Source organism: Castanea sativa, chromosome 1, assembly GCF_040712315.1.
Source record: "Castanea sativa cultivar Marrone di Chiusa Pesio chromosome 1, ASM4071231v1".
NCBI classification, from domain to species: domain Eukaryota; kingdom Viridiplantae; phylum Streptophyta; class Magnoliopsida; order Fagales; family Fagaceae; genus Castanea; species Castanea sativa.
This window is the reverse complement of record NC_134013.1, coordinates 7,802,942-7,829,478: the sequence shown is the minus strand read 5'-3', so window position 1 is coordinate 7,829,478 and position 26,537 is coordinate 7,802,942. Positions and strand designations below refer to the sequence as shown.

Here is a 26,537-nt window from a genome sequence, read left to right as displayed (position 1 = left end):
AACAAAACAGATCATTTATGTAACTACGCATCATCCATTTACTTCATAGCCATGATCATTACGAGCATCAATAATTTTATAGTGACGAAAAATTATAGAATACTCCAAAAGTATTATAAATATGTATTTTTTCTTTTCACATGAATAGTAGATTTCACAATAAATTTAACGAGTAGAATCTACTATTACGTGAGAGGAATAACACATGTAAGGACCAAAAACTCATAAAACTAGCTTAAAAACGTTACTGCTGCTTTATTCACTTAAAAGTCCTCATACAATACATTTGGTAGAGAGGGTTCAACAACAAAAAGCCCTTTTCTATAATGTTCCGACTCTTATTTATACTATTTTCTCTTTTCATCATGGCCCTACACCTCACAATCTACTATGTTTTTCCTTCGACACTGTCGGTAATGGAGCAGTAGCTCTAGCTTTGCGTTCAACACTATTCGTGTCATATCCACATTAATGCAACGGATTGACTGTATTTTCCAATTAATGCGGCGAATGGTTGTTTCGGGCATTTAATGCATCCCTCTAACTTAGCCTACCACCTTCGGATATTTGTAACCCTTATGTCGGCAACGCCATGCCACCTCATCTTCGGGTATTTTCAGTAACTTCCCTTACTCCTTTGCTCCATCTTACCTCACTGCATTTCGGTCTTCCTCTTCGGGTCTTCGGGTTCTTGGGTCCTCGGAACCTCACAATAGCCCCTTTAACACTTGAGTTATTAATGATTAGTTAATAACTAAGTTTTAACACCTTACACACGCTTCTGACCTTCCCTTTGTTTTTACACGTATAGCCGTCTCTTCGCCCCCATGACCCGCGCCGGCGCCTCGTATCCCACGATGGAGCATTTATGGAACCCGGCGTTTCTTTTTCCCACGCACGTTCTACGTGCCGGATGGGTAATGTACGGTCCGGATCCCGCTTTTCAATTATGAGCGGGAAAGTTACCGCTCTTATTTCTTTTACCTCTCCCCTATAAAAGCACACCCTTTGGGCGGATGTGGCTCATTTTGGCATTTTGAAGGATTGAAAGAAGAGTGAGCTCCCGAGGACCATCTTTAAGCGATCTTCGAGGTGTGTTCCTTTTCCTTTCGTTTCTTCGAATTTGCTTGCTTCTCTTCTCTTACCGCGGGGATTAATGGGTAGGTACGCTAAGTTAGTAAACACGGATACGAGGCAAAGGTCGCCTTTAAAAACCGGTATAGGATCCCTGATGACGTAACCATCACGTATTGTGAGGAAGAAGAAATTCCACTCGCACCTCGCCCCCCTGAGTCCGTTTTAATTCCTATGATTGCGTTCATCGAGGGGGGCATGGAAATTCCTATGGGTAGGGTAACCAGAGATATTTTAATAAAATACGAGCTTACCCCTCACAATGTTCCCCAAACGTCCTTAGAATCTTAGGATGCGTAGACGCACTTAACCGAAAAATGGGGACCAATTTGACATGACAAGATGTAAACTGGGTGTACAACTGCCAAAAAGGGGATAGGACTAAATATTACATGAAATGTAGATTTCCTTCCGTTAGGTTGATCTCACCCGATTCGAGTAAAGGGATGGACGAAGACTATCTTGTCGTCTTGGGCAAGTAACCGGCATGATGGCTTACACAACCGAGAAGGGACGCCGGGTAGTACTCAAGACGACCTGCACACTTAGGAATGTCCAAAATTTTCATATGTTCTGCGCTTTGCTTAACCTATTCATTCTAACCATTTCGTTTCTTATTGTAGACGATTTCCATCTCGCTCCGAATTTATCCGCTTGTAAATCGAGCTGATCTAAACCGGATTCTTCGGTCAGAGATATTTGTACACCGGGACGGACAACTCCGAGCAGCCCACATTATCCTCGGGTACACACCATCTACTAAACGCTTCCAAAGCCCGAAGAATGTAATCAGAGCAAGAGACCTACGCTTAGCTCGGATTGACGTTGCGGCCCCTGGATTTTTATTGCTCGCACCTCCTCCTGCAGGAACTCAAGACGCACAACTTCCAGCCCCTCTTGCGGCCCAGTTAGTTTATCCCCCCTTGGACCAGGCCACTAATCTTGTAGCCGAGGAAAGAGTTGATACGCCCGAGCCAAATCCTCCTGAGGTGACCGAGAAGGATTTCGAGGTGTTCTACCGTCCAGACGCTCCTTCCAGCTCCAATCCGTCAACCAGCGAAATGGGTTTTCAAGAGAAGGAGCCCGACTTGTTGGCCTTACTGCAGGCGCATGCGGGCGACTCTTCACCGGCGGTTCCGATTCCTCCTCGTCCGGTCACTCCAGCTACTACCCGCGCACTTTCCTTGGAGGTGACGGATAAGAAACGGAAAAGGGGCCAGAGTAGCAAGCACGTGATAGAAATTGAAGAAGGGGAGAATCTCGACCCTTCCGTTAAAGATACCAGGGCTGCGAAAGCCCTTTCCAAGAAGGTTGCTCCTACTGGTTCCTCTAAGGACCCCAGTAGTGAGCCTACAAAGAAGGCGTCAGCCTGGCGACCCAACTTTACTCTCAGTTCGGGCAGCCCTGTTATGGATTGCCCGAGACAACAAGATAGTCTTCGTCCATCCCTTTACTCGAATCGGGTAAGCAGGAGATCAACCTAACGGAAGGAAATCTACATTTCATGTAATATTTAGTCCTATCCCCTTTTTGGCAGTTGTACACCCAGTTTACATCTTGTCATGTCAAATTGGTCCCCATTTTTCGGTTAAGCGCGTCTACGCATCCTAAGATTCTAAGGACGTTTGGGGAACATTGTGAGGGGGTAAGCCTGTAGTTTATTAAAAAATCTCTGGTTACCCTACCCATAGGAATTTCCATGCCCCCCTCGATGAACGCAATCATAGGAATTAAAACGGACTCAGGGGGGCGAGGTGCGAGTGGAATTTCTTCTTCCTCACAATACGTGATGGTTACGTCATCAGGGATCCTATCCTGGCTTTTTAAGGCAGCCCTTTGCCTCATCCGTGTTTACTAACTTAGCGTACCTACCCATTAATCCCCGCGGTAAGAGAAGAGAAGCAAGCAAATTGAGAGAAACGAAAGGAAAAGGAACACACCTCTGAAGATCGCTTAAAGATGGTCCTCGGGAGCTCACTCTTCTTTCAATCCTTCAAAATGCCAAAATGAGCCACATCCAGCCAAAGGGTGTGCTTTTATAGGGGAGAGGTAAAAGAAATAAGAGCGGTAACTTTCCCGCTCATAATTGAAAAGCGGGATACGGACCGTACATTACCCATCCAAACCGTAGAACGTGCGTGGGAAAAAGAAACGCTGTGTTCCATAAATGCTCCATCGTGGGATACGAGGCGCCAGGCGCGGGTCATGTAGGGCAAGCGAAGAGACGGCCATACGTGTGAAAACAAAGGGAAGGTCGAAGCGTGTAAGGTGTTAAAACTTAGTTATTAACTAATCATTAATAACTCAAGTGTTAAAGGGGCTATCGTGTGAGGTTAGAGGACCCAAGAACCTAAGACAGAAGAGAGGAAGACCGAAATGCAGTAGGTAAGATGGAGCAAAGGAGTAAGGGAAGTTACCTGAAAATACCCGAAGATGAGGTGGCATGGGCGTTGCTGACATAAGGGTTACAAATATCCGAAGGTGGTAGGCTAAGTTAGAGGGATACATTAAATGCCCGGCAACAACCATTCTGGCCGCATTAATTGGAAAATACCAGATCAATCCGTTGCATTAATGTGGATATGACCTGAACAGTGTTGAACGCAAAGCTAGAGCTCTGCTCCATTACCGACAGACAGGTGTCAGAAGGAAAAACATAGTAGATTGTGAGGTGTAGGGCCATGATGAAAAGAGCAAATAGTATAAATAAGAGTCGGAACATTATAGAAAAAGGCTTTTTGTTGTTGAACCCTCTCTACCAAATGTATTGTATGAGGACTTTTAAGTGAATAAAGCAGCAGTAACGTTTTTAAGCTGGTTTTATGAGTTTTTGGTCCTTACAACACACATTTATAATACTTCTAGTATTCTATAATGAGAATTGTTAATAAATACCTTAAGGTATTAGTTTAGAAAATATTTTATAAAACTTTTATGAGTAAATAAAAAACTAATTTTTTGACAATTTTATTTATTTATTTTTATATAGAATTTGATACAGGTGAAGATTGATTTTCACATCTCTTATTCAACCATTAAATACTTTATCAATTGAACTAATTAGAGCTCACAATTTTTTAAATAATTTTTTTCATGAAAATATTATCAAAACATTATTAAAATGGTCCACTAACAAATGTTTTAAAAATACCGTGAACTTGAACCTTTTATAATTATCCCATGCGAGAGTCTTTGAAAGTTAGACGAGAATCATTTGAGCAATCTTAGTTTAATAAATTTTTTTAAACGTTTGAAGCAATTAAACAATTTCAATGTAGCTTTCAAAAGCAAAAAAAAAATCAATGTATATACATTATACACACGCGTTAACATTTTCTTTTTCTTTTTTACAATCAGACAATTGGACACATACGTTAACACGAATCTACAAGTACATGTGTTGACTGTATTATGAAAAAAAAAAAAAAAGAGTCCAATTATGAATTACTAATTTACTATTGGTCTTTAAAAAAAAAAAAAAATCTTGCTGACAGCTCCAAATTTACAATAATTTTTATCTGCATTCGTACAATTGGGTAGGTGAAAGACAATAATAGAATCGATTATTTTATTTATTAATTTTTTTTAAAGGATTTTAACTTGTAGCGTTTGTTTATGGTGATAAGTCTCTATTATTAAATTAAAACACTAATTAATTTTTTGTGTAGGTAAAAATTGAATCCAATATCTCTTATATAACCATAAAATATTTTACCAATTTAGCTAATTAGGTGAATTTTTTTAATTGTTCGTTTGAATCACTATTTGTCTATTTTGTCTTTTATTGGTAATTATATGAAAGAAATTTATCTAGTGTTTTAAGAAGTTTAAAAGTATAGGTTTTCCTTTTAAAAAAATAAAAAATTAATATATAAACTACATAAGTTAAAATAAATTATTTCAAACGAGCATATGATTTGGAGTTACTATAGCTTGTGAATAATTTGATTAGTTGTTTGTGGGAAAAATTATTAGGTATTTTTGAAATATCATAAATGTGTAGTCCTTCTTTTCACATGAATGGTAAATCTTACTAATTGTGAGTAGAAAAAATACATATTTATGATATTTTGAGAGTATACAATATTTTTTCATGTTTAAGAATTCATTTGAATAAGAAGAAATGGTTAGGCAACCAAATTTTTGAAAAATAGTTGCTTTGCTGAGTCTGTGAATGCTAGTGAGGGCACATGTTAAGTGCATTTAATACTTAATTAAGTTTTTATACAATTTTCAAAACAATAAGTCAATTCATGCACAATTATCAAGAAAAATACACATAACTATGATTTATTTATGTATATAAACTAATAAATGAACCATAGGTACTTGTATTTTTCTTATCAATCAAAAATATTTATTTTATTTAAAACTCTAAAACGAGATAAAAACCAGAGTTGGCAGTAATTTTATTAAAGGCATATAAGTATATAACCATAATATAAGCACTTGACAGGAAAAAAAAGTTTAAATTGTGTAAAAAAAAAGGTTTAATTTTTTTTTGATGAGGAAAAAAGTTTAAATTTAGTTAAAGGATATAATTATTTCTGCCTCTAAGTTAAGTTATCTATACTACTATTTAAGGGGCTTCTCCTGTTTGGATTCCTATTTTTTTAGTTCAAAAATGCCCCTACAGTCTTATGTTTAAATAGAGACAAAACTAAAGGACAATCTGGTAAAAACTCATTTTTTAGTTCAAAGATGCCTCTACAGTCTTATGTTTAAGTAGAGACAAAACTAAAGGACAATCCGGTAAAAATGCAACTCCAACTCCCACTAAAATATTGCCTAAAAAATAGGACCAATCTTTTATTAATTTTTAAATTTATTTATTCACTTATAAATTAGATTTTTAAAATAAAAATCATATATATATAAAATAATTAAATACAATTTTTTCCTACAAAATAGGACCACTAAAAAAAAAAGTCTCATCGCACGCGCGAAGCGCGTGTGATGAGACTAGTAATAATTAATGCATGTGACCCCACATATATCCATACGTTTTACTCAATCGTAAGTCATACAAAACTAAACTCCATTATTAGGAAAAAATGACCGTACAAAAATCATAAAATAATCTTTACTCCTTAATTGCCATGACCTAGTCCATGCAACAATCTTCCTCAAATAATAAAAAATAAAAAATAGTCCATGGAACAAATCAAAAAAAAATTGTAGAAAATTTCAAGTAAGGTATACATTAAATTATTTGGCAAACCACAAGATTAGGCCAACCTGAAGTTTTTTATTTTTATTTTTTTATTTAGTAAATTTTGAGGTAAAACATATGGTTTAAAAATGAGATAGCTATATATTATTACGTAAAATTTCGTATTTATTTATAATTGCTTCAAATATATTACTTTAATAATTAATAGGACAAGTTTTTCACCAAATTAATTTGGAAGAAAAGTTTCTTCAACACAATATATATTAATTTAAAAGACTATCCATGTATAGTAACATGACTTACTAAATAGTTATGTGATTTTTTTAAATTAATTTAGTGAATACATGAATTAATACGTATAAATTTTTTTTATGAATTTTCACATATTATGTTGGAGGAAATTCTTCAAAACAATGTTAAATTGTTGTGATCTAATTTACCAAAATAATAAAAAAGACAAAAGGGGATATTTAGGAAACCTTAAAATTAGGCCAACCAAATAGTTGTTTTTAAATTGTTAACTTTTTGACTCAAAAACATGGTTTTAACTTTTAAAAATGAGATTAGATAGATTCTCACATATAAAAAAAAAAAAAAAAATCAACTTGTATCTTTTTTTTTTAAACATATATCCAAAATCATATTTCATATACATCCCTTCCAAAATCAAAATTTTAAAAGTCTAGTCTTTAATTTGAGTGACTGATTCGGATAATGTTAGTGACGAGAACCAGTAAATATTTGATACGTCAATAATTTATAAAAATATTATAAATAAAATAGTTTATGACCTTAACATTAACAAATAATACCATATTAATTTAAAATTAGTTTTGATTTGATTCTTTAGATACAAAAACATTGACTGCCTATATATGTCATAACTGTACAAAGATTTGATTTATCGAAACAATATAGGAAACACAAATTCAAATTCATCCCTGTAATTATAAAAACCAGCTGTATCACTATTTAATTTATCAAGTAAATAAAAATATAAAAAACATAAAATAAAATAAATAAAAAAATAAAAATTAGAGCTACCCACCCCCACCCAATCTACTTTGATTTTTCTATATCTTTATCTCTCTGTGTCTCACTCTCTCACTGTTCATTGTCTCTCTCTCTTTCTATCTCTCTATTTCACAGACACACTCATAAATAAAAATCAAATGCCACGAAAACAAAATCCACGGAAAATTAATTTCCCACGAGACTATTGAAAACAACTTTCATTGTTGCGGTGGAGTTGGTGTTTGGTGCGTGTGCGCTTTCAAAGTCAGAATCTCTTGTTCTTTCACACACTGATACTTTCTTTTTCTTTTTTTTTCTTCCTCGAAGAACCACAAAAAGCCTCTCTTTCTCTCTCTCTTTCTGTGAGAGAGTTTTGTGTCTGTGTTTGTGTTTGTGTTATTTATTGGATAATTTTTTTGTATGCGTAATTTAGATTCGGAGGCAGAGCATTTGGGAATAATGCGGGAAAGCCAGCGATTTTTCGTGGTTTTAAACCCGATCGGAAAATCGCCGGCGATTTGATGGAATTGGAGCTCTTGGAGTTTGAGTTTTTCGCGATATTGTTACTTCATGGGGGTAATGATTTGGTGTGGCTCATGTACGGTACACAGATTTCGATTCCTTACTAAGCTTCGCTTCGCCATCGTTGTTTACGAGGTAAGCTCTGCCAATTTTTATTTTTATTTTTTGAATTTTCAGTGCTCTAAGAAATTGAAGATGTAGGGTTTAGTTTTTAGTTTTTAAATTTTTTTTTAAATTTTTTTATTTTTAGGATTAGAGGCTGTGTTTGGTTGCCGAGAAAGTGTGGGAAAGTAATAGGAAAAAATTGGGGGGTTTTCGGAACTGACACTATACTTGAGCTTCGGTTTGTGTTTTTTTTTTTTTGGGAACCAAAACGCGGAGATTTAGGGTTTAAAATGAACTGATTTTGTTTGGGAAATGAACTTTGCCTTTCCTTTTCTTATTTTTTTGCTGTTTGGATTTTGTTATATTTATTTCTATTTTTGGATTTTTTTTTTACTGTATCGAAACTGTTAATTAGTGCTTGAGCTGGCAAATTTGTTAGAGGAGAAATTGCACTACTTGAATTTGCTTGGGTTTTTAGTATGTGCTTTGTTTTTAGCTACTTTGAGTTCAGTTTTCTTAGATCTGTTCTTTTTCTTAGTGGAAAGAGGGAGGAAAAATAAAACCGAACTATGTTTGTAATGATAGTTTGTTAGATTTATGTTTCACCTTAAATTCAGGTTTTTGATAGTGTTCATGTTTTCATTCTGTTTAGAATGCCCAGATGAAAATTTTGCTAAATTTTGCATCAGATATATCTGCATTCTTATTAGTTTTATGTTTCATCTTAAATTTTGTTTTTGGATTGTGTTTATGTTTACCTGATTAGTATAGAATGCCCAGATGAAAATTTTTCTAATTTTGTGATTTTTTTTTTGGTGGTTACTTGCTTTCTGCTACAGATTTTATTGATTTTGGTATGGTTGGATGCTGCTAGTGGAAAAATCCTAGAGCATCAACAGCAATGGCAAGGCCGACAACGGGAAAACGAGGAAAACATTGCATCACATTCGTGTATCCATGACCAGATAATTGAACAGAGGGGTCTCAAGGTTTATTCTGTTACCCCACAAGTTTATAAGGAGTCAGATATCTCAAAACCACTTCACCGGAAAGGCAGGGCATTGCTTGAACTTCCCAAATCCCCTGTGAGGAAAAAGGATGCGAAGCAGCCTATTAGAATATATTTAAATTATGATGCCGTTGGCCACTCGCCAGACAGAGATTGTCGACGTGTTGGAGATGTTGTGAAGGTTAGTGTTAACATTAAACTGGTATACTCTGTTGTGTACATGGCCCATGCCAGTAAAACTTATGTTGATTTGCTCATTTTCCTGTTTCTTTACACAGCTTGGTGAGCCTCCTGCGACCATTCATCCCAGGTCTCCTTCTTGCAATCCTCATGGTGAGCCTCCAATTTTTGGTGACTGCTGGTATAACTGCACCTTGGATGATATTTCTGGGGAGGACAAAAAGCATCGTCTTCGCAAGGTTTGATTTTGTTCTTTGTTTAGTTACTCTTATTTTGCAATTTAAATTCTGATGAAGGTTGTATCAGTTTTCTTTGTGGACTGATTCGTGTCCTTGCTCTATCACTGTATGGCCATGGGCATTGTCATTTACATCACTCTTTCAGAGAGTTTTTAATTGAACAGGAAAACTTATCCTCTGAAAGCAACTTATTGCAGGCTTTGGGTCAGACAGCGGACTGGTTCAGGAGAGCCCTATCTGTTGAGCCTGTTAAAGGGAACCTACGGTTAAGTGGATATTCTGCCTGTGGACAAGATGGAGGAGTACAGCTTCCACGTGAATATGTTGAAGGTATCTTCATCGCAATTGAGTAACTTTTGTGGAGCTTATACCTTTCTGGTTTCTACTGGTGCTTCTTGTTATGTTGCTAATTAACTAACATTCTGTTTATTCACTGATTTTCCTCAGATGGTGTTGCTGATGCTGACTTGGTTCTTTTGGTGACTACAAGACCTACCACTGGCAACACTCTTGCATGGGCAGTAGCATGTGAACGTGATCAATGGGGCCGTGCTATTGCCGGTAATTCTTTTATGGGGCATCTTTTGGTCTGGAGTGTTATCTAACTGTTGCATGTGATAGAAGTCTGAAATTGGAGCCATTGGTTCTTTTTTTTGTAGGACATGTGAATGTTGCTCCTCGCCATTTGACAGCTGAAGCAGAGACTTTACTTTCTGCCACTCTCATACATGAGGTCAGTTGGTTGTATATATTAAATTCGATAAGTATTGGAAGTAGTGTTTTGTGCTCTTCAACATGTTTTTGATCTGTTGCAGGTTATGCATGTTCTTGGTTTTGATCCCCATGCCTTTGCTCATTTTAGGGATGAGAGGAAAAGACGACGTAGTCAGGTAAATTGTACTTGTAACTTTAGATCCACAATGGAGAGATTAAGACAAGAAAATTAATTTGCATTGTTTTTGATCCACACATTTGCAAATAGTAAGTTGGAGTAATTAGCACACATGCCCAGGTAGTTGATATCTACAATTTTACTTGCCCAAAAAAAAGGGTTTCTTCATTTTCCATATTCAAGTAAGCAAGATGCAATGGATTTGCAAGAAATTGATCAGTCCTCTTGCCAATATAACCTGATTTTGGTGCCTTAACACTCTTAGCACATTTGCTTTGATATGGTCAATTAAATAGATAATTTTGATATTTTGTCAACCACTCACATGCAGCTTTATAAAATAAATACAATAAATTTTGACCTAACATTTCTGCTTAGTTGTTGGTTTTTATGATAATTAAAATGGCATTGGTTCAGCATTCTAATAAAGTTTTGTTCTTGCATTTTGAAATGAGGTTACTTTAAAAATTAAAATATGAACTTGGAAAATGAAAGCCTCAAGTGTTGCTTATATGCTTGCCTGAAAATGAATGTTATGGAACCTTCGTTTCTGTTCCTTTAGTTTATAGTTATTTCTTGTCTTTTTGGTCTTCAGTATGGAAGATCATTAATGTCTATTGTTATACTTCTAGTCTTCTACATCTAAAGGTTCATTGGCACTCACTTCTGGAACCTTATTGTCACTTCTCATATCTATTACAGGTTACAGAACAAATTATGGATGAAAAGCTTGGACGGATAGTGACACGTGTGGTGCTTCCACGTGTTGTCATGCACTCCAGATATCATTATGGGGTAATTGTCAATGTTTTTTATGATGCAGTAAATTGATCTTTTGCTTATTAATCCACATTGTCGAATGTCATTTTGTTTGATGTTTTGTTAATTTAAATGTCCTCTATATGATTTATGAATGTTTCATGGCAGGCATTTTCTGAGAATTTTACTGGTTTAGAGCTAGAAGATGGAGGGGGGCGCGGCACATCAGGTTTTCTTTTATTTCTTTTCTTATGGAGTTTGTCCCAGAATGTTGCAGAAGTGGTTTACATTTTGGTGTATAAATTATCCAAAAACCTTTTTGTCATAAAAAATATGATTTTTATGGAGGACGACATTTAGTTGGTTGATGTGAGCTTAATGTTTTTAAAATATAGGGAAGTAATTAGGACAGCAACATCTTTTACTTTTTGACACATACCTCATTTGATGAAATTGAATATGTGATTAATCATTTAACAACTTGCTTGCAGGTTCTCACTGGGAAAAAAGACTTCTGATGAATGAAATTATGACGGGTTCAGTGGATACAAGATCAGTAGTTTCAAAAATGACACTTGCTTTATTAGAAGATAGTGGATGGTACAAGGCTAATTATAGTATGGCAGACCGTCTTGATTGGGGTCGCAACCAAGGAACTGAATTTGTCACCTCCCCTTGCAATCTCTGGAAGGGGGCATACCATTGCAACACAACGCAGTTGTCAGGCTGTACATATAACAGGGAGGCAGAGGGTTACTGCCCGATTGTAAGTTATAGTGGAGATCTCCCTCAGTGGGCTCGTTACTTTCCGCAGGCTAACAAAGGTGTGGTCTTATTTGTCATTTACCTCATATGTAGTGATATTATACCCATCAACTGCTCATTGGGCTTTGTTTTATGCATACAATTACTGACTGGAATAACCAAAAAAAGAGAAGAAAATATGGAATTTTGCTTGATAATTTGATGTAGAACCCTTCAAGAATAAATATGACCCAAAGCCCTGTATAATGAACAACAAACAAAATGATATCTAGGTTTCTATGGAACTGAAAAAATTATTCTTGATCTTGTATATACTTAAGATAAAAGAGTATAGTTTTAGTGCAACCAATTTCTAATTGAACGCATTGTGATGTGTCTGGTACCCCTTCTCTATGCTTACCAGTGAAGTTGTAACTTGCCAAAATATTGATGCTAGGGAGTGAGATCCCTTGGTTGGATGGTCATCATTTTCACTGACCTGATGATTTTGAAATCTTTTAGTTGGTATAATTGATGATAGTACCCCTAACTCTTTTGGTGGTATGCGAATAAATTAAATCCACGCATTCTTCATTTCAAAGCACATGCTGATCCATTTTATGGATTTCAATATCGGGTGGCCAATTGGATGATTTGGATCGCTAATGTAAAGTTCTGTTATCTTTTTGAATCTACAATTGCAGGTGGGCAGTCCTCGTTGGCTGATTATTGTACGTACTTTGTTGCTTACTCTGATGGATCATGTACAGACACTAACAGTGCACGAGCACCAGACAGAATGCTGGGTGAAGTGCGGGGGGGTAACTCTAGGTCAGATTTGTGGTTGGAATTTCTTAACTAGCTCTATACAAGCTTGATATGCTATTTAATGTAGTTTAAACCTTAAGTACCATTGTTCATGAATTTTCTCTTTTCAAAATCTAGGTGTATGGCCTCATCATTAGTGCGTACAGGGTTTGTACGTGGTACTATGACCCAAGGAAATGGTTGTTATCAGCACAGGTGCAGTAATAACTCACTAGAGGTATGATTTGTAGCTTCTATCTACAACGCACTTAAAAAACTATGAACTAAACAGTAAGCCCTATATGTTGATTTATCTGTCGGATTTGATGTCATGTTCAAGCCTTCTGTCACTGCGGTGGAGAGATAAGGTCAAATAAAATATAGACAGAACTTTGAATGTGTGTTTGGATGAGCTTATTTTGTTTATTATGTAAGTACAGCTGCCATTACAAATGAAAGCCTAATTAGATCCTAGAATGCTTGACATAGGAAATTGTCAAAATTAGCCCTCAAGAATAGGTAGCTTGATGGTGACTGCATTTTGTCTAGCGTTCTTTTGTTCCTGGTTTGATGCAGGTTGCCATTCCATATGTCCACACTTGTTTTCTTTGTATCTAAACCTAAATAGGTGGGTTTGTCATTGATAGCAAACACTCTCCTTGGAAAAATTTGGGAACTTTGAATAAAATGCACGTCCATAAATAGGGATTGAAGTTCATATCAAAGTTACACATGATTATATACAATCCTGCATCTGCAGTGCAAGAGTTTCTTATGAAAATAGAACAACTGTGTGAAGACTGAAGGAGGGGAGTTAGGCATGGGTCATAGGAGTGAATGAAGTGTGACAACTGTGTTCTGATAATTTGAGCTTCTTTTTTTTTTTTTTTTTTTCCCGAGAAACTGATGATTTGAGCTTTTAAGTTAGTAGAAATCCATCAAATTACTATGTGCTGACTTGGATAAAAATAAATATAAAGGCCACAACTGCTCCTGCTATTTACAGCAATTAGTAGGGAGAAGATTCATTTTTGGATTTAATTGTTTTTTATCTTTTTCTGCAGTATTTCTTCCATTGTAATTCTAATAATATGCTGTTCAGGTTGCCGTGGATGGTACGTGGAAAGTATGTCCAGAAGCTGGTGGACCAATTCAGTTCTTGGGCTTTAATGGTAATTATACTGTTCTATGTACTGAATGTTTATGTCACAGAATCTATTTCTTCCCGACATCTTTAAATAAATTTTAATGTTTGTCTGTAGGTGAATTGATCTGCCCTGCATACCATGAGCTATGTAGTACAGGCCCAGTTGTTGGATCTGGGCATTGTCCCAATTCGTGTACTTTCAATGGAGACTGTGTTGATGGAAGGTGTCATTGCTTTGTAGGGTTTCACGGTCACGATTGTAGTCAACGTGAGCTTTTATTTCTCTCTTTTCCTACTTTGTAGTCTCTATACAAAATTTAATATTATTTTTCCACACTTCTGAGCTATCTTTGATTTGCTTTCAACTCTAAATTGCTCTTTTTTACAGGAACCTGCCCCAGCAATTGTAATGGGCATGGCAAATGCCTCTTTAATGGGGTTTGTAAATGTGAAAACGGATACACAGGCGTTGACTGCTCCACTGGTAAAGAAATAACATATTTTGTTACCTTCTTTTGCTGACTATTTCTTTGTTTAATTATGGTGAAACTGCAATGGAACCTACTTTTGGTGGCTTTCATGGTTGATATTATTAGTAATAAATCATCCTTTCTCAAAAAATCATTTTGTTTATGGGGGAAAACAAATAGTGATGGCAATGCCGTCCATAGCGCTGGCTCGTATAAGGGAAACTCTGCATCAATGTTGAGGCCATTGTTACTTACGTTACAGATAAAGATGAGACCCACTTCATTCCAGGGACTTCTGAAATTTATCCTGCAACATTTGTTAGTGTCTTAAGTCACAGATCTGTTGGAAGAATGGCTAATTTTTAAAGGATAATTACCTATCCTTAGTGTAAGGGTCAGTTGATTTGAGTTGAGCTTACCTTTGAGATTTCTATCTCAAAGCTCATGGTTCAACTATTGCATATATCATAACTATAGCCAACTTAAGTGCGGTGGCACAGTTTTTACACATAAACACAAGCCAGGTGAAGGGGTTTGGACCAGCTTTTCTGGCTTCATAAGCGTCATTGTTTTATCCTTGCATGCACATGATACTTTTTCTTTATATTATTGCAATTAGTTCTGTAGTCTGTTAACATTGTTCTTTGGCATAATATGCAGCCATTTGCGATGAACAATGCAGCCTTCATGGAGGGGTCTGTGATAATGGAGTCTGTGAATTCCGTTGTTCAGACTATGCAGGTTACACATGCCAAAACAGCTCCATGCTCTCCTCCAGTCTTTTAGTTTGTAAAAATGTGCTCGAAAGTGATATATCTGGACAGCACTGTGCACCTAGTGAACCAAGCATACTGCAGCAGCTAGAGGAAGTAGTTGTGAAGCCCAACTACCACCGATTGTTCCCTGGTGGTGCCAGGAAGTTATTTAATTTCATTGGCAGCAGCTACTGTGATGCAGCAGCTAAGCGCCTTGCGTGCTGGGTGAGTTGCCTCTCTCTCTCTGGTTTTATTTGGTTCGTGAAAGAACCTTACAGCATACACACATACACGACCTCACTCAACAAAACAACTCATAAAATCAACTGGTGAAGAGCTTATTACTTATTTATATGAATCTAATCATGCCATAAGTTTTGGTTGGTAGAAGAACTTCTTAGCATACACTCAAATGGACAAAATTTTCACTTTACATTACCACCCATAAAATCAAGCAGGGATTATGGTTGTGATCATCTTTAGTTTATGCCAAATCCTCCGGTCACGTTTTACGGAGGTTCATGTAGTGGCATCACTGGTTTCTTAATGAAGATGAAATTAGTTGAATATCTCACTTTTAAATATGAAAAATTGTGTCACCCTTGTATGCTTTAATTCAACTCATCTATATACATGTGCGTGTGTGGTCTCTAAATGGCTCTCTAATGTGCGGGGAATACCATATATTTCTACTTACATCTTTAATAACTATTGCCTTGTTTTACTTGTAGGGCTTTAGGATTTCTTGTTGTTTGCAGCTTTACACTCATGCATACATATTCATATATATAGTTTCATTTTACTTTTTGGCTCTTTTAAAACTCTTAATTGGACATTTACCAGATCTCAATCCAGAAGTGTGACAACGATGGTGACGACAGGCTTCGTGTATGCCATTCAGCATGTCAGTCGTATAATTTAGCATGTGGAGCATCACTTGACTGCTCAGACCAAACCCTCTTCAGTAGTGAGGAGGAAGGTGAGGGGCAGTGCACTGGCTCTGGGGAAATGAAACTCTCGTTGGTTGATCGCGTGCTCAGTATTTTCTTTATGAGTAACAATTCCTGGAAAGGAATGTCTGTAAAAAATAGGCAGCTTTAGTTTTTCTTTTTTCCCCATCTTTTTTGGGTTAATTTTTTGGTCGGTTGTTCATTTTGGGCTTGTAATTTTCTAGGGTTTATTGTAGGAAAAAAAGGTTTCCTGTAAAAGTCACAAGCCTTAGGTGTAGTGTTTCCTTCCCCTTTGCCCAATATTATGAGAAATTGGGTGGGAAGGTTGCTTGGGCTTTCAAAGCTGAAAGCCACTTGTAGAGAAAGTTTGAGGGTAAAAAAATGGAAAAAGAAAAAGAGAAAAAAAAAGAAAAAAGAAAAGCTTTGTTGAGTGAACAGAGCTTTTTGGCCGAAGGCCATGAATGAAAGTAAAGAAAAAGCTTCATGTTGTATTGTTTTTGTCTCGTATCCTCTCTTACTTGACCAGATTTTTCTTTCCATTGTTGGCATTTGAATGGTGTGCATTGCGAATGTGATCTAATTAAGGCTAAGAAACTGGTTCCAGGAATATATGTAAGTTATGCTATCAATGGGTCATGAAGTCGCAACCTTACCCTCCATTTAAGACTTATAGCATAAGGTGCCAGTTGAGCTAGAGCTCGTTGACACAACATGAATAATTTTGATCGCATTATGACAACATTTCTGCATGACTGAGAGCAAAGTAAAATCAATACCAAATCTTCGCTTATAATTGTATAGGACCAGAAGCAATATATCTTCGAACTGATATTATAAATTATCTCCAAAATTAAAACGATCCAAATAACATCATAATCTTGTCCTGGCACATGTTTCAGATTTGATATTGGCCCAGATCTCTGTTATGCCATAAGTCAAGTTTTCTGTTAATATCTTGATAGTAGAAAGTAATCGCAAATTATAACGTTATAGACTAAATCAATCTAGCTTCGTTTTGGGATGTTGCCTTCCAATCAAAAAATGAATGCTCTTATAATTCCAATTTTGAAATGGAGTTAGATGCTAAGGTTGTTGTAGACATGGTGTCTAACTTTACAGTGCTACTTTCTCTTGTGACCGATTGCAAAGAGTTCATGGGCAGAGTTCCTTAACCCCGTCTTAAATATTGCTTTTGAGATGCAAATTGATGTGTCAATAACCAGAGGGAAATATTTCTCACGTTTAGATGAGGCATGAATGGACTATGATAGAGCTGTGAGCTTCTTTATCGTTGCTTCTAAAGTTCATATGTAGATTTTTTTTTTCCAAGCCAAAAAAACAGAGCAACCACATTAGTTCGTTCAAATTTTGTCTATTTTACATGAAAAAACCTACTTTTTCTATTTTACACATCCACTTTTACAAAACACCCACATCAATTTATTTATTTTACACGTTTATTCAATAAAATATTCATTCTTTTTACATTTTTTTATTATTTCCTTCACTCTCCTCCTCTCTGGAACCCTCTTATAGACCCAACAGCCACCAGCCACCCAACCACCACCATCAACCCACAACCATCAACCACCATCACCCCACAGAAAATCCAAACAGTAAATCCAAAGCCCACAGAAAATCCAAACACCTAAACCCATCATCAACGACTCATCGTCTTGATCTTCGACGGCACTAGAGTTTGAGACCTCGGCCCCATACAAAAACCCCATGGCACCGGAGGAGGCGTTGGAGCTGTCCAGGTAGTAACGAGCTTCGCCCTCCATGTCCGATCAATTCTCCGTCACCGTCTTCGTTTCGAAACGGATTGTTGGATCGAAGAGGCTGATCGGCGTTCCCAACTCACTCGCTGCCCAAACTCGCGGATCGGACTCAGTCCGTGGTGTGTGAGATCTCCGCCGGACTCAGTCCATGGCGCGCGAGATCTCTGTCGAGATAAACCTGAGATTTTGAAGAAGAAGGAGAAGCTGATCGGCTTTGTAGAGTTGAGATGAGAGAAAGAGAGAGCTGTGATGAATGAAAGAGAGAGAGTTGAGATGAGAGTTAGGCGTAGTAGGAGAGAGAAGAAATTATTAAAATACTCTATACACAAGCTACAGTGACCGTGCATATATGCACAGTCACTGTAACATTTTCATATTTTTGCACAATTTTAGACAACTTTACACCCACTGATGTGGGTGTTTTTTTGACCAAAATATGTAAAATGATGAAACTTTTGTATTATAGAAGATTGTCCACTATCTGATGTGGATGCTCTAGAGCAACCACATCAGTTCGTTCAAATTTTCTATCTATTTTACACGCAAAAACCTATTTTTTCTATTTTACACATCCACTTTTACAAAACACCCACATTAGTTTATCTATTCTAAACGTTTATTCAATAAAATATTCATTCTTTTTACATTTTTATTATTTCCTTCCCTCTCCTCCTCTCTGGAATCCTCTCACAGACCCAACACAAACCCAGCCAACAGCCACCAAGCCACCACCATCAACCCACAATCATCAACCACCATCACCCCACAGAAAATCCAAACACCTAAACCTATCATCAACAACTCATCATCTCGATCTTCGGCGGCGCTGGAGCTCTAGACCTCGGCCCCACACAAAAACCCCATGGCACTGGAGGAGGCGCTGGAGCTGTCCAGGTAGTAACGAGCTTCGCCCTCCATGTCCAATCAATTCTCTGTCACCGTCTCCGTTTCCAAACGGATTGTTGGATCAGAGAGGCTAATTGGCGTTCCTAACTCACTCGCTGCCAAAACTCGCCGATCGGACTCAGCCTGTGGCGCGTGAGATCTCCGCCGAGACCAGCTTGAGATTTAGAAGAAAAATGAGAAGCTGATCGGCTTTGCAGAGTTGAGATGAGAGAAAGAGAGAGCTGTGATGAATGAGAGAGAGAGAGTTGAGATGAGAGCTAGGCGTAGTAGGAGAGAGAAGAAATTATTAAAATACTCTATACACGAGCTATAATGATCGTGCATATATGCACGGTCACTGTAACATTTTCATATTTTTGCACAATTTTAGACAACTTTACACCAACTGATGTGGGTGTTTTTTTTACCAAAATGTGTAAAATGATGAAAATTTTGTATTATAGAAGATTATCCACTATCTGATGTGGATTATAATTCTAATTTTAACGTTATATTATTTGCTTCCTCAAATGGAACTATTCATGGTCGGCACTCATTATATGATGTGATGTCTTTCGAGAGTACAATAATAATGGCATTGTTTGTGCCTCGTGATACTTATGTCTGTGGTTTGAGTTCAACTTTCCTTTTTGGCCCCACTATTTATTTATCTTACAATTGAGTTGGGTTAACGGACACAGTAAGGTGTCCATTAATAATAATTTTTGACTTTTTTTTGGTATAATTTTGTCTTTGTCTAAAGTTTTATGTCATTTTTTTCACTATGGGGCCAACTTTATAGAGAGAAATAATATTAAAATAACCAAAAGGACTTATTAAATGGAATTTGCTTTGTTACGACCTGAACAAACACCTTGCCCTCACAATTTATTTAAACGATGCCTTACTGATTGCTTGCGGGGGCGGCCCAAAAAATTTGGAAGCCTAAAAGGATATATTTAAATGAGGACTCTTTGTTATCACTTAAATAAATAAATAAAAATTGAGAATGCACTTAAATAATATTTAACTAGTGTTTAATATAATAATTTTTTTATAACAAAAATTCATTCATTTTATTTTGTAATATGCTCTTTTTTATTTTGGAAAAATGCTAAAGCTATAAGAAATTTTACTAAAAAAACTTAAAAACGATGTAACATGAATGTGATAAGTGACACTTCAAAAAGATGATAAAAAAATATTTGAATGAATAATGTTAAGGGTATTGTAAATTTTAAAACATAAGGCTTAGAAAGATGTATGAACAATAACAAAAAGTAATTAAAAACGGCATTTAATAGGTTACCGACATTTACCTATCATATTAATTATTATATCAATTTGTAAAGGTTTTTCAAATAAAATTAATAATATTTCTAGTATTGTCATATCTGGTTTATTTCTTGTGATTAGTACACATATATTTGTAATACTCATGTATTTAAAGTTGTGTCAAAGGCCTTGTAGCTAAATTGACACTTCCCCGTATACAAAGTGCTTAGGGGTCTAGGGGAAAAGGGTTCGAGTTGTAGAGTTAGCAATATGTTGTAATTATTTCTATAAAAAAAATGTATTTAAAGTTATATAAGAGATCTGGAGTTCAATCCCCACCTACACCAAAAACTGATTGGTGTCTTGGTCTGATGATAAAGAGCTATCATCAGGAGCAGATGCCATAGGTTGAAACTCTCTCAAAAAAAACTCTTGCATTACTCAATTCTTTGAAAATTCTTAAAAGTAAAGGAAAATGTAATTTTTTTTTCTTTGAACTCATCTTTTATATATATATATGGATTTTATTGAGAATTAAGAATTTTATTGAGAATTGAAAAAGTTTTGACAGCTTTTTCAATTCTCGATAAAAATTTTCTAAAAACGGATTTGTTAATGTATGCCCTAAGGTGCCCGTTAACAACATATTTTTGGTAATTTTTTGTATAATTTTTTCAACTTTTAACACTTTCAGTTTTTGGCAAATTTTTTAAAAATCTTTTTTGGCAATTTGTTTGACAATTTTTTTCTTTGTTTTTTTAAAATAAAACATCACAAAGAAAAGGTTAATAAGCACAGAACGGTAATGGTTAACATTTTCTTTTATCTATATATATATATATAAACATTTACTCCAAAATTTGGGGCGTTTCTTTAGCAGGGCCCAAAGCCTGCAATCAATTCACGTGCATTTACATCTCAAGCCATTTTCAAACATTGTTGAAAAAATAGACTTGGTTTCTACCGGTAAAGTCATCAGATCAGGTAGCCATAGCACATGCATGTCGTGTTGAAAATGACGTAGGACAGGGCACAGTTGACAGTTCAACTAAATTGAAACAGCTAAGACCTATGGGTCCTACAGAAAAGGTACATCAATCTGCTACAAAGTGAACCAATTATTTCCACAAGTTGCTTCAGTATTTCAAAGGCACCACAACTGAGCACGTGCATTCATTGCCGACATTGCACGACAGAAACAAAATCAATTTGAATGAAGGAGAAGACAAAAGTGGAAGCTTTGGCTTTAACATTTAAATGGATGCAATGCAATATCGTTCTTTCATTCTTGGTTTTCCTAGCCGTTACAAAATGTTGAAGGCCGTTGATGGGAGGAGTGTAAAAGTGGAAAAATAAAAAATGAGTAGAGGATAGAAAAGTGGGAGGATAAAAAAGATTTAGTTTTTTTTATGTGTGTTTGGTTGGAAGGGTAAAAAAATGAGAGGATGAAATTTTTTTTTGTTTGGTTAGAGAGAAATGAGGAGGATGGAAAATATAGTTTATTTAAATATCTATTATGCCCTTGTTATAAAATGAGAGGGGTAGATGAGTATAATAAAGTTAGGATATTTGTGTAAATTACATTATTCGGTATCTTTTTCTCTCCATTTTCTTCCCAAATTAGAAGGTTAAAAAAATGTGGGTCCGAAGGGATTATTTTCCTCTCCATTTTTTGTTTCTCTTGTTTTCTCTCCTGAATCAAATAGTAAAAAATGTCATTTTTCACTCTATTTTCATCTTTCTATTTTCTATCTTCCCTGTTTTCTCACCTTAACTAAACATACCCTAAGAGATTTTATGTGAACAATTGGGATTGGAATCCTCACCCGCTTAGAGCATCATTATTGGTGGCGGTTAGCTATTTTACCACTTTAAATACAAAATTGAGCCCTTTATCCGTGGTGCTAAAGTTAAATTCTCTGCTCTAAGAATACTAAGGGTTGTTTGGTACATGTGTTTAAACACATGTTTTTAGTTTTTAAATAATATTACATATATTTCACACATTTTTTTACTCACATATATTTCTAAAAAATATAAACAATGTTGCTAGATCAACATTTCCAAACCACCCTAAATCATTATTGTACTGGAATGACCTTTTCAGTTTCGATGTGAAATATCTTGCTCTCTAGGCTCTAGCTGGATCAGACTAGCTAGGCCTGCTTTGTTCTAAAATCTGTGACCTTTTAAGGTGTTCAACCTTCATATTCGTTTACTTTGTTATTGAGTTTTTAAGCCGAACTTAAACATAATACTAATATCCGAGGGCGGAGCTATAGCAACCAAAATTTTAAAAAATTCTTTTTATATTATGTCTAAGAGGGCGTTTGGATTGCACTTATTCCTGCGTCTGCGTTTCCAGTTTTTTTTTTTTTTTTTTTTTTTTTTTTTTTTTTCCTCCAGCCACAAGTGTTGACCCAATCTTTTGTGAACAGTACATTCGTGCACTGTTCACGGACCCACAAATTTCACTTTTCAGCAACTTTTTCATTAAAAATAGGTCCCGCGGTACTATTCACACATTTTAAAATTATTTTGCTACAGTGTTTTCAGTTTTCAGTTTTCAGCAATAAGTTCTATCCAAACGGACCCTAAGTATTAAAAACTTTAAATATCTAGCTACAAAAATAAAAGTTGGCCTTTCCAAATGTTTTAATTAGTCCAATGATGCTCTTAAAAACTAATAGAATTTGTCAATTGGCCTATCAGTTATATAGACATGGTAGTTTTTATTTACTCAAATTTGTTTCTTTACATGTTTAATATTAAACTAAACAGCTTTTGTATACTTATTAGAGTTACCCCTAAAAAATTTTCTTGTGAATATATATATATATATATATATATATATATATATATATATATTTGAAAGTTGGTAATTTTATATACAATACATTTAAAAATTATGACATACTTTAGTATCAAAATATTACTGTTTATATGTGTATGTGCATTTAGGCAAGTGTGTTATGGTTTATTTTAACTTGTGACTATTATATTAGTACCAAAATTTGGTCATCTCAAAACAAAAAATCCTAGCTCCGCCTTGCTAATATCAACTTTTACGTTTAAACTTAGTTTGTAAATATCTTAATTAAATGATCTTGGTACTCAAGCCCTGTAGAATTGGTTAAGTAAACTAACCATGTACAACAGTTACTTAAACCAAGCTTGTTTATGCATATGACCCATTAGATTCATTTAAAATTCAATAATATTCCTGTATAATAGTTGGAATATGGTGCAATTTGAGAAAACAAAAATCTTTAGCGTTGCAACATAGGATCTTTAGAAGTTTAATTTGAGCTTCTCACTAGTAATTTGATCGGTACTTTATAACCCAAGAAGTAAAAGCCATGAACCTTACACGTTCTTCTCATTTTACTAGTGTATAATATGATAAATGGGTTTTAAAATTTATTTGAGTTTAAGAAGTGACCTATCAACCGTTAACAATTGTAGCATTTTTAAAGTTTCTAATTAACCAAAACCTTTCTCAACCTGTCAACCTCATTGATTGACGAGGTTCAAAGATAGCCCAAGACTTTCCAATCCAAAATAATGACAAAAAAGGAGGAAGAAAAACGAAGGGACAAAGAGGGTTTTTCAAATTATATCTTAACCTACCGATTGCTATCCAAAATTAAATGCAACCTAATCAGAAACCCTAGATGATGACAAATATGAACATGCAACTGATGCAAAAAGTCTTGCTTGAGACTCACGCAATCGCCAAATGCTGAAAATAACGCCAGGAACTGGAAGCCCAACGTTGTTCTTGCCTTCTCTCACGTCACAAAATGCTGAATCAATATATTGCCATCAATACCTATTTATCAAACCGTTTCTTTCCCACCAAACCAAACAACCAAAACCCCATAATGCAAAGAATCTTTACAAACAGAATTAAAACTTCACATCAAAGTATAACAATCAATAATAACCAAGCACGCTAAAGTTAAGAATAACATAACGTAAATAATAAAAATAATATTAATAAATAAAATCATAATAGATCCCCAAGAAATTAACAAACACTCTAATCTATGATCTATCGTGACCCGGTTGGGCAAAACGTGATCAAATAATCCGACCCGGAACAAGTGCACGTGCTAGAAGCATCATCGTACGCGTAACTATAAGCGGAGGGACAAGCATTCTTGAACATCTGCGAGTACTGTGTCGGCGAACACGTCTGAGGTGTCGCGTGGTCCCCGGTGCAACAAAACTCGGCCGTGTTGAAAGCCTCGCACGCGCTCTTACACGCGACTACCGAGCCACTCGCGGTGACCTGCAACTCAGACGGGCAGTTACCGTTCAAGTCGGCGACGCACCCGGCGTACTGGCAGTCACCGGTTCCGCCGGTCGCCTTTACTCCCATCCCAACGTTGTAACCGTCGACGAGGCTTACGTCGTAGAAGTCTTTTCCTGTGGGACCCGTGCCAATCGTGAACTCGACCAGCGTGACAGGTGGCGCGCCGCCATTGGTGCATTGTAGAGAGCCGCAATCTCCTGTGGCGCACTTGCCGTTACCTGAACCGTCGAAGTTGCACCCGGTTCTTCCCCAGAACCGGCCTGACCAGCCGGGTTGGCCCGTGAGCTGGACTGATGAACCTGGGCCCAATGAAAATCCACCGTTCCCGAGTGTGAGCCCGTAACCGGAGAGAATTCCAGGCCACACTGTGTAAGCACAATGATTCTGGACGGTAAATACTGTTGCTGAAGCTAAACTACCTGCAATTACATAAAGAAACAAAGATATAAAATAAAACCCAAGATTTTATTTTTCAAAAACAAAAGGAAAAAATTACAAGTGACTGACTGAATCAGTACTTAATTTCAAGTTTTGAGAACATAAAGATATATTACTATGTGATTTTCAATGTTGTAAACTTGAATTAAGGGAGTTACTTTACCTAAAGAGAATAGAAGGAGAAGAGAGAAAATCTTTGAGCTTTTCGCCATTGGTGTCATGTTGTGTGTGTGTGGGAGAGAGAAGAAGATAATTAATGGAGAGGAAAAGAGAGGAGAGGAGAGGAGAGGTTAGAGTAGTTTTGACAATAGGGTTGTGGGGGAATTATTGTGTAGAGCTATACGTATTTATATTTGGCATGCACGCCCAAATACTTTTCTGCATTATCAAATTTGGCCCTTTCTTTTCGTGAGCATTAAATCGTTAATGTGTAGTGGGGTTTTGCTTGGGTGAATATACTTTTATTGTCTGTTGAAACAGTGAAGCTTTGCTTGTTGTGTGAACCAATTGCAGCTCCCCACGTATTACGTTACCTGATTTGGCATGCCCGCATTGGCAAGCTATAAACTTCTCTACAATTTCTTTCACAATTTTGTCTTATAAATATAAAAGGCATATGTACATGATAATATTATTAATTTATTATGTAAAAGGAATTTCCTCAAAAAAAATATATTAAAAGGAATAGAATAGTACATAGTATTTATCAAAACAAAAACAAAAAAGGAATAGTATATAGTATATATAAATGTTTATACCACTTTTCTCAACAAAAAATATATATATATATATATTATACCAAAAAAAAAGTACATATAAATATAAAAGGTATGTACATAAATTCTCCAAGAAATAAATTGTGTCAGCAGACTTTAATGAAGTTAATTAATTAATGGTTAAGACTAAATTAACGTTTTTGATCAAAGGTATATTGGTACCACTATGTCAATTTTTATTTTTGGTAGGTAAAGAAAAAGAAAAATACTTTATACGCGGCATGGGTGCATGGTTAAAGACCATGCAGAAAGATGTGTGGAACGTATTTTCCGGCTAAAAATATTACTCAGTTTTTTTCTAATAGGGAATTAAAAAAAAAAACTATGTATTTTTCGGATTTAATCAAAGATACGCCATTAATGTGCCGTATGGTTTTCTTTTTTTTCTTTTTTCTTTTTTACTCCCATAATTTTGAAGTGTTTGATAAATAATGTAATTTCTTTTTATTTTATTTTTACAGGGTCGATTAAATTGCATGTGGATGAGAATCAAGTCACGTGACAACGGCTTTTTCCTAAGACAACGGAAACAGAGGGCGTGAATGTTGTCTGTCAAACCCCCCACGTGGCAAACATCAGCACAACCTCCCATCCTCACACGTACTCCAGGCAGTTGATGTCCACACCCACACACTCCCCACCACTCAATTTCATCTCAACTTATTTTCATTTTTCACTCTCAAAATCTGCTATGGTAGTTTTGGAGGAATGTACATAGCTAAGTCGGGAGTGATGAATATATTGACCCATATGGATCTATCACTTTTTTTTCATAACTCACAATTCATCATATAACAAGTTATGACAAAAATTATATAATATAAGTTGTGTCCTTAGCATTTCTCAGCATTTTGTTATTATCTTTTAAAATGAATTATAAATGTAGGATACCCAATTTTCAATTTTTTCTTCACAATGGTTAATGTGAATACATAACATTTTATGAATAAGTGATAGTTCACAAATTACTAGATTAACTTTTTTTTTCCCATTATGAAATAAAACTATGACTAAAATTTTTCACATTTTTACAAACTAATGAATGTTTACTATGAATGGTCAGATTGTATTATTAATTAGTTACAAATAATAATTTAATATTATAGGAACCTATTTACAAATTTACACCATCAAATCTCAAGTCTATATAAGTATATTTGTAGA

At 35.6% G+C, this 26,537-nt stretch overlaps 2 protein-coding genes across 2 annotated transcripts; one reads left to right on the top strand and one right to left on the bottom strand.

Annotated features, from left to right (window-relative positions):
* The first annotated feature begins 7,451 nt into the window (after positions 1 to 7,451).
* LOC142613401 (uncharacterized) lies at positions 7,452 to 16,391 on the top strand. Its single transcript, XM_075785762.1, has 18 exons — positions 7,452 to 7,566; positions 7,755 to 7,978; positions 8,788 to 9,138; positions 9,236 to 9,376; positions 9,574 to 9,706; positions 9,824 to 9,937; positions 10,036 to 10,109; positions 10,192 to 10,266; positions 10,971 to 11,063; positions 11,196 to 11,256; positions 11,519 to 11,851; positions 12,476 to 12,602; positions 12,717 to 12,816; positions 13,681 to 13,750; positions 13,841 to 13,993; positions 14,114 to 14,209; positions 14,856 to 15,175; positions 15,794 to 16,391. The coding sequence occupies exons 2-18, from the start codon at positions 7,892 to 7,894 to the stop codon at positions 16,049 to 16,051; spliced, it is 2,586 nt and encodes an 861-aa protein (XP_075641877.1). The 5' UTR covers positions 7,452 to 7,566; positions 7,755 to 7,891; the 3' UTR covers positions 16,052 to 16,391.
* Positions 16,392 to 23,814: 7,423 nt separating this feature from the next.
* On the bottom strand, positions 23,815 to 24,944 carry LOC142618329 (pathogenesis-related thaumatin-like protein 3.5). The gene is made up of 2 exons (XM_075791245.1): positions 24,761 to 24,944; positions 23,815 to 24,578 (listed from the first exon to the last, which is right to left on the bottom strand). Exons 1-2 carry the CDS (start codon positions 24,816 to 24,818, stop codon positions 23,896 to 23,898), a joined length of 741 nt encoding a protein of 246 aa, XP_075647360.1. The 5' UTR covers positions 24,819 to 24,944; the 3' UTR covers positions 23,815 to 23,895.
* Positions 24,945 to 26,537: the final 1,593 nt, after the last annotated feature.